Source organism: Odontomachus brunneus, unplaced genomic scaffold (genome assembly GCF_010583005.1).
Source record: "Odontomachus brunneus isolate Ranch 3 - 2012 unplaced genomic scaffold, Obru_v1 Obru_scaffold_110, whole genome shotgun sequence".
Taxonomy (NCBI): domain Eukaryota; kingdom Metazoa; phylum Arthropoda; class Insecta; order Hymenoptera; family Formicidae; genus Odontomachus; species Odontomachus brunneus.
This window is the reverse complement of record NW_022639560.1, coordinates 1,147,028-1,161,586: the sequence shown is the minus strand read 5'-3', so window position 1 is coordinate 1,161,586 and position 14,559 is coordinate 1,147,028. Positions and strand designations below refer to the sequence as shown.

General features: G+C 43.4%; 1 protein-coding gene across 4 annotated transcripts in view; it reads left to right on the top strand.

Annotated features, from left to right (window-relative positions):
- The window catches only part of LOC116849270 (ankyrin repeat and BTB/POZ domain-containing protein 2), a 48,224-nt gene that overhangs the window by 20,243 nt on the left and 13,422 nt on the right, over positions 1-14,559 (top strand). Inside the window, exon 1 of one of the 4 annotated variants that reach the window (XM_032826236.1) lies at positions 11,462-12,222. The exons of the other annotated variants lie outside the window; for them this stretch is intronic. Within the exon in view, the coding sequence (XP_032682127.1) occupies positions 11,462-12,222 (761 nt within the window). Of the gene's footprint in view, positions 1-11,461; positions 12,223-14,559 lie in introns of those variants that run through there. 4 annotated transcript variants of the gene reach the window in all.

The window sequence follows — 14,559 nt, the reverse complement described above, 5'->3', positions numbered from 1 at the left end:
TATATATATATATATATATATATATATATATATATATATATATATATATATATATATATATATAATTCAACTGAGAAATTGTATATAATTCTGAATAAAAATCTAAGTATTTCACGTGAGGCAAACTTCAAGTAACAATTATTAATACAGGCTTCAGTGTGTATCGTCCTTCGCAACGAGAGAGTAAAGGGAAAGAGACAGAGAGATGCAGCATTTATGAAACGCTCTAGAAAGATTTCTCTTAAGTGCATAACGCAGTTGTTAATTGTCAAAGTTAAAAATAACGCAGTATATTAAAAATATTACGATTTAATTGTTGTCGTGTAACAACATTTGTTATATAATTCAAGTAACAGTAAATTTCAATATCAAATCAAAAGAAAGAAAGAGGAAGAGAGAGGAGAGGGAAAAGGGGGTTCAGAGAGAGAGAGAAGGGGGAGAGAGAGAGAGAGAGAGAGAGACTTTCTCGTAAATCTGACATTGTAGCACGCTGCACATTGTCAATTATAACGCCCACTTTTTTGTGCGCCGAATCGGCCATTTCGATCGGGGATCGTTAAAATTTACGAGGCACGTAATTACAACCGATCCGATTAACGATGTCCAGGCGACGCACGACGTCCGTATGACATAGCTTATCTTTCCCTGTTATTTAGTTTCATCGACATCACTTTCGATCCCAGTCACGGGCGGCCCGCGCAGAAAAAACCGCGCGCGGCATACAGATAAGTTGCCCGGAATTTCAAGAGTTCTCATACTTTGTACGCGAAAACCCTCCCTACCGCGGGAAATTTACGCTCCTTTATTACATCGTGGCGGAGTGACGCCGTACACCGTCCTCTTGTTTCCATGTTTTTTTTTTTTTTTTCTTTCGCGAGGAACGTCTATCGCGAGAGAGGGCGCGATCGCGCATTAGTGAGCCGCGCGTAATCGCTGCGACGTCGTTCTTCCAAATATGGTGTTTTGGAAGACACGGGAGATACACACTTTGTACATAATTACGTGCAACTTACGAGGCCCATGGCTGCCCCTCGACTTACAATTTGCGGGATCTCACCTCTTCGTTATACCCCGTCTAATTGGAGAACTCCGATAATTATCGAACGGCAGAACAGTCGCCTGTGTGCGACATTAGGACTCTCGTGCATAAATTTCCGTAACCGTAGACGTAAGACGTAAACTTGAGTTAGAGAACCACTCCGGATATTTATCTTTGCGTACTACTCTAGAAGAAGATAGAAATGATGTAACTAGAACTTAGGCTGAGTAACTAAAATTTCAACAGGTTGGATTACTTCTGCATAACAATCAGTTTTACCGTCAGTTTAATTTTTCTCTAGAGTACACAAAGATAAAGCAATATTCTGATTGGTTTTCTTTAGTTCAAGTTTATGTCTTACGTCTACGGTTACGGAAATTTGTGTGCGGGAGTTCTTAATCCTTTACCGTCCTGTGCGTCGAGTCTGCCTGAACATCGCGTTTCTAGTGGATTGTATAAATCAATTCCATTTATCAGCAGTGCGTCATCATGCTAATTTAAGCTTTACTGCATTACCTACACTACCCTCACTCCGTTCCCTATGACGCCATAACCTACATACCTCTATTATCAACATTGCTCTTTTTCCGTCCTGAATCTTTCCTACCTAACGCCCCTTATTTCGCCTTTAATTGCATACTATCTACGCACTCATTTCTACGTAATTTCTCCTATCTGAACCTCCATACTTAATTCAATACATTAAAACATTCCGAACTCACGTATAAACCAAGTCCAGCTAATTTTTACTATGTTCGTTATGCTCGTTTCTACTAACTTTGGTTGACTTGACTGATTATTCCAACGGAATTGACCAATCGCATCTGTCAATTTTGACTAACGAGAATGCGATTGATCAATTACTATTGGAATAATTAACCGGTTAAGTTGACCAAAGTTGGTAGAAACGGACATTAGCAAGATAAACCTTAATGGTTTGTCTGCACTACTGTGAAAACGTGGTAAAGTTGAGAAGCATTTATATATGTGAGAAACAACAGAAACTATAATATTCTCTCTGTGCATGAAATATCCATTTGCAGTTTACGCGTTCGGTCGAATCTCCCAATATTTTAGCGTGCTCAGTTACGTAAACCATCCACGAGGAGAGGATTTCCCTAACAGAGTACTCGACTACGGGCGATGGAGCGCGTCTTTGTTTTTTGGAGGTAAACATTGCGCAAAGTGTTACCGCGTTTTGACGCGCGGATACAGCGATATGTTTCACGGGAGGGAATATTTTCCTTGGAAAGTGCAATTTGAGCAGCAGCTGGCTGTCGGGCGACGTGTACAACGGCAGTTCCCATTCTATTTCACGTGGACGAGAGAAAAATGTATGCTCGGTAAATATGGACCACTCAAATATTAGATATCGTGAATATTGGGTAACCGTAGCGGTCTCACTCGTCGCGACATAAATGGACATCACGAAGTGTCGGGAAAATAGGAAATTAGTCGCAAGTTGTAAGAAATTTGAATTTGAATCCGATTCGCGGTATCGAAATCGCGCTGATCACGCGGAGATACATCACGAAGAGCAATAAGCGATAACGTAACGCTGAGTTATCTTGTTACGATTTGCATATTTCCGTACATTTATGTGTGAACAATTTATACCTTATCGTCGTGTGGAGCAGCGCTATTGGGAAGATTTCACGACATTTAATTCCCATCATGAATATTTGAGCAGGCGACACATACGAAATTCTCCGACATACGACCACCTTGTTTGTCTTTCAATTAGAGAACTTCAAATTAGAGAACTTGTTCAGTCACATTAGGAGCCGCATAAATTTAACAGGAGGAAATGTCGCGTCCCATAGGCCGAAATCCGACCGAAATCGCGTCTGTCGGTATCTCGTAATAGAATCGTAGAAAACTGTATCGTAGAAAAAAATATTTAAAAAATTAACAAATATTTATTTTTTTAGAGATGGATACCATTAACACATTTATTTAAATTCTCTTTATTTAAATCGAGTATTTTTTACTCAAACCGAGTAAACAATGCTTAATTTAAATGAATTTTGATCTAAGTAAATATGTTAATAGTATCCACCTAGCAAAAAATATTTGTTAATTTTTAAATATTTTTTCTCGGTGTACATTTTTCTGCGTGTTCCTGGCCTCCGCGGCGCCTCCTCGATTACGCCGCCGACTGTTCGCGAAGACGCGAGACTTTTACTCTCGCCTCGCATCTCATTTCATTTAACGTTCAATCGTCCGATCCGCGCGTTTTCCCGGCTCCCGTGCGACCGACGCCTCGCGGCAGCGAATCGGGATGAAATAGAAATCAGCTTGAGCGCCCATTATGTATCGCGCGGCGAACGCGCGCGCCGCGATCGTGCGAAAGGAGAGCTCGCTTTTTAATTAGCCATCCGAAAGTCGGAAATCGCGAGAAAATGTTATATCTGGGAACGCGACAAGAACTCGCGCGCGCGCGAGCCTCGGCTCGGCCCCGCCGCGAGCGATAATAATGCGCGGCGCGTGAGAGGAAGAAATCCGCCGATGTGCGCTGCAACCGCCGCCGCCGCCACGGCGAGAATCCTCGCGTCGGATATTTAGGTTAATGGTCTTTCTACCTCGCCTTCCTCCTTTCTTCCGTTGCATAGCGCCGATCTTAACTAGCTTTTACTACCGCCGCCGGTCGTCAGCTGAGGTCAGGGACGAGCCGCATTTATTATCTTCTTGCGTAGGATCGCGCGCCCGCTGTACACCTGTCGCGCGAGTACGACTCGACCCGAGACGAGTATCGATAATTGAGACACGGCGGCCGGCGGGGCAAGAGGGAAGTTCGCGCGAATAAAAACTCTAATGCGACCGCGACACGGGGGAGACGCGGGGAGAAATCGGAGAAACGTCAGCCTCTCCTCGCGTCCGTGTGTGTCTCCATCGAGACGCTGACAGAGAAAGAAGGCCCTTTATTAATCCTTTATACGGCAACATTTTTTTTTAAAGGTGGTGACTCTAATATCTATTACATGTTGATATAATACACCTAGATACAAGATTTGACAGCTGTTATAATTAGTAGAAAATAGTTTCATAAACAGAAACAGCTTAAAATTAATCGTGTGAATCAGCTGATTGTTTACGAACGTATCTGCGTTAGTTTAAGGCCAATCTTATAACTAAAACCAAAGTTTCCGAAACCGATTTCGGAACATATACAATGTCTCACATATATATTGATTCAACTGAAAAGTTTGAATCTGAAGAAAAATCTGAGTATCTTATATGAGACAAATTTCAAGCGACAATTATTAATATAGCCTTATAACTAAAACCAAAGTTCCCGAAACCGATTTCGGAACGTATACAATGTCACATATATTATATATTAATTCAATTGAAAAGTTTGAGTTTGAAGAAAAATCTGAATATTTCATATGAGACAAATTTCAAGCGACAATTATTAATATAGCCGTGAATCGAGAAATGTAGTCGGTGGAAGAAAAGTTGCAATATTCTTCTTTTGCAAATAATCTTTGGCCACAGTGGGGATTCCATAAATATGAAAGTTAATAAAAGCTGATCGCTAATAAAAGCTAATAAAAGCTAATAAAAGCTGGTCGCAAAATATTGAGCACGGTATTGGAAAAATTTATAATAATTTTATCCTCTGGGAGAAGATAAAATTTGACAGTGCAATGCATGTATCGATATGATTGTTGAATTTTCACATACGGAGGGAATATTATAATTTTTTCTTTCATATCAATTATTTTTAATTTTTATTAAATTTCTAATAGCACGGAGATAGACTGTCGGTAAGTTTTATTTTTACGTTAAACCACCTTCGTATCTTCGATTATAATATTGCTTTTTTCCTCAATATCCTGATCTTTAATAATATTATTCCTCCAACACCTCTTTATGCTATTTTCTTAGAAAAATATTTGTAGTTGATACACCGCGATGTTGCGAAAATTGTTGCGAGCAATGTGCGCTTTCCCAACGAGTTTGCAACGCGTGCGTATCCGAAGAATACAGAATTTATTTGCCAATAATTCTCAGAAAATGGATTTTCTCGTCGAACACCCGAGGTGCGTGCCGAAGTTCATCGGCATAAAAGTGTTGCAGCCTTTCTCTCACTGACTGCAGAAGGCCGACGAGAGATAACATATACGTATCTCCGCTCCGTAAATTGGAGCGGATCTCTCGGTACATTTTCCACAATTTTCCCTTAATATTTCGCGTACGTTCACTCGCGAGAACCGTTAGCCGTACGCGCGGCACGGGCTCTTCCTCTCCGCTTTTATTACTAGCTACGCCCTACGCGCACATCACGAGTCGAGGGAGTCGGCGGATTATTAAAACCGAACGTGTTATTACATTTCGATGGTGGATCGATTTCCCGTCGCGGGGTTGTGCGCGAGTAATTAGCCGCACGGACACCGCGCGGTGTTTAACCTTCGCGCGTCGCGTGCGCGCGAGGTGTACGCCGGAGCGTAACGTCGCTCGCGAGAGTCTCAGTTACCACACCTTTTCGCTCGCGTGCGTCATCGTATCCTCTCACGCGGGTCCTCTCTCTCGTTCTCTCACGAGTGGATCGGGACAAATTAACGGGTGTCCGACTTCTATTCTGCGCGCGCGCGCGTGAATCGAAAACGCATACGAACGAAGTCGGAACGGAGTTGCAGAACCGACCGCTTCCGCTCGCTCGTTCACTGGCTGGCTGGCTGGCTGGTACTCTACGTGCGCCACTTTCGCGTGGGGAAAAACGTTTATGGAAAATTATACAGTGCTGGTACTCGCGCACCCGGCACGCACATTCCGAGGGAGTGTAATTCGCCTTCTTTCGCCTCTCAGACGATGGCCGGGCGACGTCGCGATGAACGTTTCCCTCCGAATATTCTTCCGAACGCGAGAACGGACGAGAGAGAAGAAAGAGAAGAATTCTTCTCGGTTATATATTTGACGTAGGCGCGGCCGGGCGCAGGCACGCTTCGCTAAATAATTTAATGTTTTTAGTGCTCGTAACGCGAACACACCGCCGCCGCCGCTGCCGCCGCCACCGCCGCCGCCGCCCTTGACACCGGAGTTTCGCCCCGTGAGCACGGACAATATCCGCCTTGAACTCTTCCTGCCGCGAGTTCGTCTGGAGTGAGAGACATGTGTTGCGAGTTTCGTCGGGCCATTCTTTGAGCGTTCATTCAGTAAATCCTGTTAGGGGTCAGTGTGAAGGCGAAACTTCCTTCGAAATTCCGCGCTTCCACGCGCGATTGTGCACTGAGAGGACGACTATCTAAGAAGTAGTAGATATTTATTTGATAGGTATATTACCAGCAAAGTGAGAGAAACTCGACATCGTACAGAATTCCTAGACATTACATATGAAATGCCTAGACATTACATATGAAATGCCACACGGAAAAAAAAGGTTTGGTTGAATTAACCAAATATCTGGTCGAATATGAATGATTCAAAAATTCCGATTGAAGTAACCCGAATTCTGTTTAAGTCAATCAAAAATCTTGTTAACTTAGACAGAATTCGGGTTACTTCAATCGGAATTTCTGGATCGTTCATATTCGACCAGATATTTGGTTAATTCAACCAAACCTTTTTTGCCGTGCATCATATGTAAAAACTGATAGACATTCTGTAGAATGCTTAGGTGTTCTATACAATATCTGAGTCACAATGCGGATAACAGATGCACTAACAGAGCATATTTATTTATGCTACACGGGAAAAAAACAATTTCGGTTAGCGCAACCAAATTTTCTATTGCTTAGGGAACTAGATAAAAAATTTGATTACGGAAACAGAAAGATTGCTGTAGAAGGTTTCTAGATAGCCGATTGCAAAATTTATATGAAAAAATAACAAAAATAACGAAATTACAATATTCTCTCGATGTGTACTCTCTTAAACGAAGATTATCCGGCGTTTCGCAAAATCAAATTAGTCTTGTAAAATTTTTCGTTTTAGAAACTCCGTTATTATTATTATCCTCGTGGTTGAACAAATCTCCATGGCGATACGGCAGAGGTCGATTTCGAGCTTATTCTCAATGCGTGATAAGGAATACCGGTTTACCTAGGAAGCGAGGCTGTCTACTTTCGCGTCAATTTACGATAACGCGCGCTGAAGGCCGCAAAAGAATATATATCGTATAACTTGCTTTAATTAAAGTACGTAATATAATTTATATTAGCAGAAAAAAATGCAAAGGGAAACGCACACCGCGTGACGCAATTGAACATTGCTCGGAAGCCGTTCTAAGGTACCTAATGTCCTGATTGGGTGCAAGATAACAAAGATAACTAATCTTTTTCTTTCCTTTCTTATTATTCTCTAAATTTCTTCGAAATTGCAACTCCGAAAATGGAGCGACAGACGATTTAAACTTTGAATTCACAATTTTTGTATTCATAGTGAATCTCAATTACTAAGTTTTAATAATCTTAATGAAAAGTTGTTTAAGATCTAAAAAATCGATCAAGTTTAGGGTTCAATTTAATATTAAATTACTTTCTAAATTTTTCCGGAATCAAATTTCATTTGAAAATTTGATAGTCGATTCACTTGAATTCGAATGATTTTTTATTCACATAAGATGAATTTTTCACTCTGAATCATGGAGCGAATATTTTTATTCAAAGTTGAAGAGTGAATCTGATATGCTTCATTATCACAAGAACGGTTCACTGTACTCGACTGAAATATTCACTCGTATGGATAAAAAATTCACTCAAAGTTAAATAGCCACTTATGATATCTTCTTTATCGCTTCGAGCGCTTTTTCTGCTAATTTTGAGCGAAATTTTATTGAATTTAAATTTTAGAAATTCAAAGAGCATGTCTCCGTCACGTATCAGTGACGATCTCCGAGAAATGTCTATCGCCGTCTCGGGAGAAATCCACCTTGAGAAATTCAGCCGCGTATTCGGATTGGAGGATCCTGATTGTCCATTTTAGCCGCGTACGAGCGGTATCTTGAGAAATATCGAGTGATTAGTAGTTTCCCGCAAATGGCCCGAGTTAGTGGCTATGAAATCGCTTACACGTACGACTCGTACGTTACACGTTTACGATCCGGTCGAAGCGTCGGATTAATCGCTCGGAAACCGCCGCGATTTTTGCGGACTCGGTCGCCTCGCCTTGGGAAAGTCGCCGGCGTTTCCCCGCGCGCGTTCACGTTCAATTTAACCGTCCGCGATCATCAATTCCGACATGCGGATTGCCTCATAAGAATACATAATAGCCCGACACGGGGCACCGTTGTTGCATCAACGTAGGCAGAGCGAGAGAGCCTCTCCGGCGCGCTCGCTATAATAATCCACGCGGAAATAATTCCGCGCGACGCAAAATTCCCCTCCGGTATCTCAGACGCGCGTAGAGACTGCCGTATAATTCTAATGGCGACGTTTTTAACGCTGACCTACTTCGCTTCCTGTTTTCCGCGTGAGCGTGCCGTGAGCACCCCGCGAGAGCACTTGTACGAGTTAATTACCGCTCGGGAACCCACCTGGGAATCTTCCTCGCGCCACAGGTGAAGCAGCGCTGTATACCGGAAGGAATCAACGTAGCGGGGTACTCACGGTCAACCTTCTGCTCCGATCGTGTGGACAGATTTCACGATAGAGAAGGTTGCGGTACCGCGGCGGAAGAAACCGCGAAGAGAGAGAAAAAGAGACACGAACGTAGGAGACGTCGTTAACTCTGAGACTTGGTCTACAATATATGCTTGATGTAAGAAATAAGTGTAGAAGTAAGAAATAAAAATAATTTATTTTGTTTACATACCTGTCTGTACTCTTAACTTTTTTTTACACCGGAAGTGTTACTTTAACTAAAGTTCTCACGCTATAAGAGAGTTAGAGTATAGCCGTAAGTGAAATTAATTATTTTTATTTCTTACTTCTGCTCTTACTGCTTACATCAAGCTTATTTCATTATATTGTAAGCGAAACCTTAAATGACGCAAGTGAAATTACGGATATAAACAACAAGATGGGCTCGTGTACGACTTCAAATTTTTTAGTTTATCGCTTCTCTTCTGAATATGCAGAATTTCTATTATTTCTAATTTCTATTAAATAAACAGCAATTTAACAAGAATATACTTTTTTATTGTAGAAAAATACTTTTTCAGTGTGGTATCTCTGACTTTGGCGCAAACATATCACAAAGTTTTATTCGTTGAAATCCACTTTTAAGGGTTAAAGCATGACATTCTTTCCGACGACACATACGCTTGGTTTCAAAACGGTTTCAACGGTTGTTACTTAATGTAATTCGAGACATAGCCGGTGGTTCAGTATGAGAAAATTTGTTTTTGCTTAATTCCCAGAAGTTCTGTTACTGGATCATCGGCTACGTTCCGAGCTGCACCGAAAAAAGTGTTCAAACCGTTTTGAAACCGAGTAAGAAAAATGTCTCAATGATTAAACTAACAAGAAAGCACACGATTAGTTCTATATTTTTGTTAATAAATAATTAATGGAATTGCCGCAACAAAAGTAACGTTCATATATACTTTAGTTTATGAGCGATCGAGAAGTAATATAGGAAATAAAATCAAGGAAATACTCAAGAAATACCAGTTATAACTTTAATGAGACATTAAGTATCGCCGATTATACCAGCAATTGAATCGCAGAACATGTCATGTCCTAATTAACGATTAATGTAGGATCAGTCACTGAAATATTCAATTTATGAACAATATTATAAATTGGCATATTTTTTAACAAAATTCCAAGAACTTTTCGAGAAATATTAGATACAAATATATGATTAATGTTTCAACCGTTAGGACATGTGTCAATCATTGTTCAATCACTGAGCCATTACTTTATACACACACACACACACACACATACATGTGATCCAGAGGATACAACTGTCTCGGGACGATTGTTTTTCAAGTCAATCGAGACACGCGTACCCGACACGGTGAGGAAAAAAGAAAAAAGAAGCAAAACAAAAGCGACAGCGTATCGAAAGCGACGCCAGAGAGTCCGCCGTCACGGAGGTCGGCCGGGGCGGTGTGTGATTTGTGCCGTGCGCGGCCGTAGGAAGTAGGATGGTCGCCGGAAGTCCTCCCCCGAAACACATGGTGGGGCTCTGTATCTCTCTCTCTTTCTCTCTCTCTCTCTCTCTCTCTCTGCTCAGTAAAGACACTCGTTTGTGCTTCGCCGTTTCCCGCGGCTGGCCGCGGTGAAAAGAGCATGGCAGTTTACGAGCGACGGCCGGCACTTATACACGTCGCGAACCGATCGCGAGCGTTTGCGAACCGCCGCCGCCACCAGCGCGCGTGATAAGCTCTCGCGCGCATTTACCGTCGCGATAAAATCTTCGGCGCCGGATTACGCGCTCAGGATATCGCGTTCCGCGCACAGTGCTTTACGGTCAGTCTTGCGCGCGGTCCCCTTACACGTCGTCTAATTACACCTGGGTCTGGTATAATTAAACACGCCTGGGCACGGCCTTAGTTAATAGTGTAACGCGAATAAACCGCGAGAGAGAGAGAGAGACCTGTGCGTCGCATCTGCGGGTCGTCGTGGCTCCTCGGGCGATCCCCGAGATCGTGATCCAGCTCTGAATGCCGCTGAACGCGATCTCTTCCACGTTCATTGAGGAGTGCGCGACTTTTTGCGGCCGCTACGGAGCCGCTCTTTCCCGCGTGATATCATAGTTACGCGTGGCGGAACAAAAGACGACAGAGGGAGAAAGAGAGAGAACAAGCGGATAGGCGAGCGGGAGAGGCACGCACGGTGAAGGTAGGAAAGTGATACGGATATCTCTTCTTTTCTCCTCGACTCCTTCTCGCTCGCTACACCGCGAGGGAGGCGCACGGCGTTTCACCTGCGCACCGATGCACAAGAAACCTCAGACACACGTCGTCGTCTCAGTCGTGTGTTTACATTGAGTGCGGCAGCGCGATGGCTGCGTTAACGCGGCGCAGAAGAGTGCAGTGATGAGCTTCGCGATCGCGGATCGAATTCTCGCGAGAAAATTCCGACACTCCACCACGTCTAGCTGACGTGTTATCAAGAACAACAATCGGAGAGAGGGACTTTGCGCGTTGTCGATCACGAAATGAAGTCACCAATTGACGCAATTAATTAATTGACTCAAGCAACTCAAGCCCGATTAGAGGCTTCCTTATCGCCGCTTGATGGGAAAAAATGTCTCACGATGAATCAGTGAGGGAAGTTCGCGGTGCGTCGTCGCGCAAAGTTGCAGCGATCCGACGCCGCGTTATCGCGGCAGGACGTGAGACCGACACATCCTGCGATCCGAGAAAGTGTCGCAACCAGCTCCAATAGTCGTCCGTGAAAACGACGTCAACCGACGACGACGAGTGGAGCCAAGTGGACAGGAAGAGGAGGAGTATATTCGTTGTTCGTCGTGTCACCGGAAGGGCCCCGACGCGCGCTCCAGAATGACCCGTCGTGTCTGACTGACATGCCGTCCACGAGACGAGTTCAGTGCGCGGAGGACTGCAGGTGCGTGCTCTGTCGCGAGTTGAAGGGCCTCAGGGAGATGAGCGGCGGCGAAGTGGCACGGACGCGCGACGAAGGCGCGAACTTCATCCTGCGCCGGGCCGTGCCCTTCTTGCCGAAGGCACGAGAGACGCGAGAGATGATGCGCGACGATTATTACGAGAGGAGCTCGACCTTGGAGGACAAGAGCCGCTGCGGCGCTCCGGCAATCACCGCCGCGACGAAGGACGATGGCCGCGTCGGTGATCCGAAGCTTAAGGCACCCTCGAGCAACGGCGAGCAGAAGCAGCCGGTGAAGGACGTTGCTCATAGGACGGTCATCTACTTCGGAGACTCGAATCCTAGGCAAAGGGAGGACAAGCCGATTTGGCAGCCGCCACCGCCGCCTACGTCCTTGCCGGAAGCTGGCGTGCAAGTGTCATCGAGATGCAACGGGATCCCTGAGACATCGCCGCGGAATGACGACGAGGTGAAGCTACGCCGAGACAATGGCGACGATCGTAGCTGCGAGGACGGCGACGCGGATGTCACGCGAGATACCGCGACACAGAACGATCCCGGCAAGGTCGTGCACGAGATCGTGGTGAACGTCAGTCCCAGCAGGGAGGATGTGCTGAGGATAGAGGAGGATGAGAGCCAGTTGGAAGACTATTGGTCCTTGCCTGGGGACACCAGCGGCTTCAAGGCGGACTGGAGCTTCGTCCAGCAGTGGAGACTGAGGGGGTAAATTCGCAAAGCGAAGGAAACGGATGTCGTTGGCTAGCACTCGGCTAGTCGGGATTTCTTTAGAGTTTTGCAAATGTAATCCGTCATGCGACTTGCACTCGCACTAATTTATGCGTCATATACCCGACTCGCGCATATCCGCATCTTTTACATGTATTTAACCTACTCTCTAAGTTTCCACGAGGAAATTCCACTCGAAGAGTACTGTGACAGCCGAGTTACTCGAGTTTAAATGATCTTTCGCTCACATGAAGCGAAGATAAAATTTTCACTTTAACTCAACGGATGAATATCTTCATTCGAACTTGACAAGCGAATCAACTCTATTATAATATATCACGACTCTGAGTTCACTCTAATTAGAGTGCTAATTCGAGTTTTAATCAATTGATTAAAACATTCGCATATATAGAGTAATAATTCATTTTAAGCTCGGGAGTGAAACATTTACTCTGATGATTCCGAGCGGCAGTATTTTCACTGTCGTCTCGAACAAAGTTTCACTCGTTTCAAGTTAGGTTTCACTTCAAGGAATTTAAAGAATACTTGCTAAAAAATTTCTCGAAGTAAAATTCCACTGGAAAAATAGAATAATAGTTGAGTCGTTCGAATTTAAACGACTTTTCGCTTATATAGAGTGTATTTTTCATTCTGATTCTTTGAGTAAATATTTTTATTTGAAATAGAAGAAAATAAGTGATCTGATATACTCCACTATCTCATAGGAAGAAATCTATTCTAAATTTGAGAGAAATATCCATTCTTGTGAATTTCGAGTGAGAATATTTTCACTATCGTTTCGAGTGGACTTCTACTCTAATAAGATTTCACTTCAGGAAATTTAGATAGTAGCCGAGTTACTTCGTGACGTTCGCTATATAAGCAATTCGACGCATTCTATTGGTAACTGCAGTTCTAAGTCCTTAACAATTCCATTTGTTCCATTTATTCTGGAAAGTATGTTGATATTTGGCCTGTCCTAATATCTAAGAAATATCTACAATAGTTCGAATTACTCATTCGAATAAACGGGCAGACGTCATAGCGGATTTAATTGTGCTATTCTCGTCTCTATATAGAGCTCCAGATTTCTCATTCTCGCGCGCTGCACTTTACCGTCTCGAGTCATGCGCGCTAACGATACGGCGAAATGGAATTGTAGATTCGTGTTTCCAGTCGCGAGATAAGAGACGCCAAATCGCGCGCGCGTGCATGTGTCCGTTTATCTTAATGCGGGACGAGACGGACGCGTGTCTAAAACGCGTCGTCGATCTTGCATGCTTGTATAAAGAGGCGTTCAGCGCTCCATAATTCATAATTCATAAAGCGCGCCCGGACAGCACCGTAATCGCGTGCTTTTGCATTTAAATCCCTTATCTCCGCGGTCGCTCAATTCCCCGCGCGCGTGACTGATGGACGCTCGTCGAGTGAAACGTTCGTCGTTCTCTCTATCGAATCGATACTACGTAACGGAACGTGCGTGCAAATCGTCACTGTGGGCGCCTCTCGCGAATCGGTATTACGTTCGCGATTACGAGTGATACTCTCCGAGGCTCCTAGCCGCGCTCTCGCTGATTTATTCCCCCTCGCACAAACGATCCTTTCTTCGTATACTCCGAGGAAATTCAGATGATGATGCCGCCAGTGCTAATGCTCGAATCTCAACGGCGCGACGCTGTTCAAAGCACATAATAAATGTACTCGAGTCGACTGCCTTCGGACTGTTTAATCACTCGCAGCGCGCGCACACGCATACGCGCATGCAGTTACGTATCTCTCCTTTTTAATTCTCTCTCTGTGTGTAATATGCAAAAACGTTATGCACTATTTGTGCACTCGAGTCAGCGTAATCGCCTTGACACGTGAAATTATGGCATTCCAGAGCGTCTAGAGCATAAGAAATGCACACACATACATACGTTTATAAATGCACTATAAAAGAAAACTGATCCAAATAATATGAATTGAGTTGGACAAATTCAATTTCTGAGTTGTGTAAAGCGGATTAATCACTCTAATTATTTTGACCGCATTTTTGTGCTTTTTTTTTCATCTTTTATTCGAGTAAAACAAGCTAAAGATTTAGTTTTCATGAAATGCTTATTAAGTTGACTTGACGTATTATTAGTAGTATTTATTGTCTGACTTATTTAGATTAACTTCATATGATAAAATTTTCATGGACTGAAAAAAAATACATGAGTATCTACGTGTGAAATATAAAATTTATTTTTGTGAACGATACGAGTCGGATCAACTTTCTAGTAGTTGGAAAAAAGTCTATATATATATATATATATATATATATATATATATATATATATATATATATAT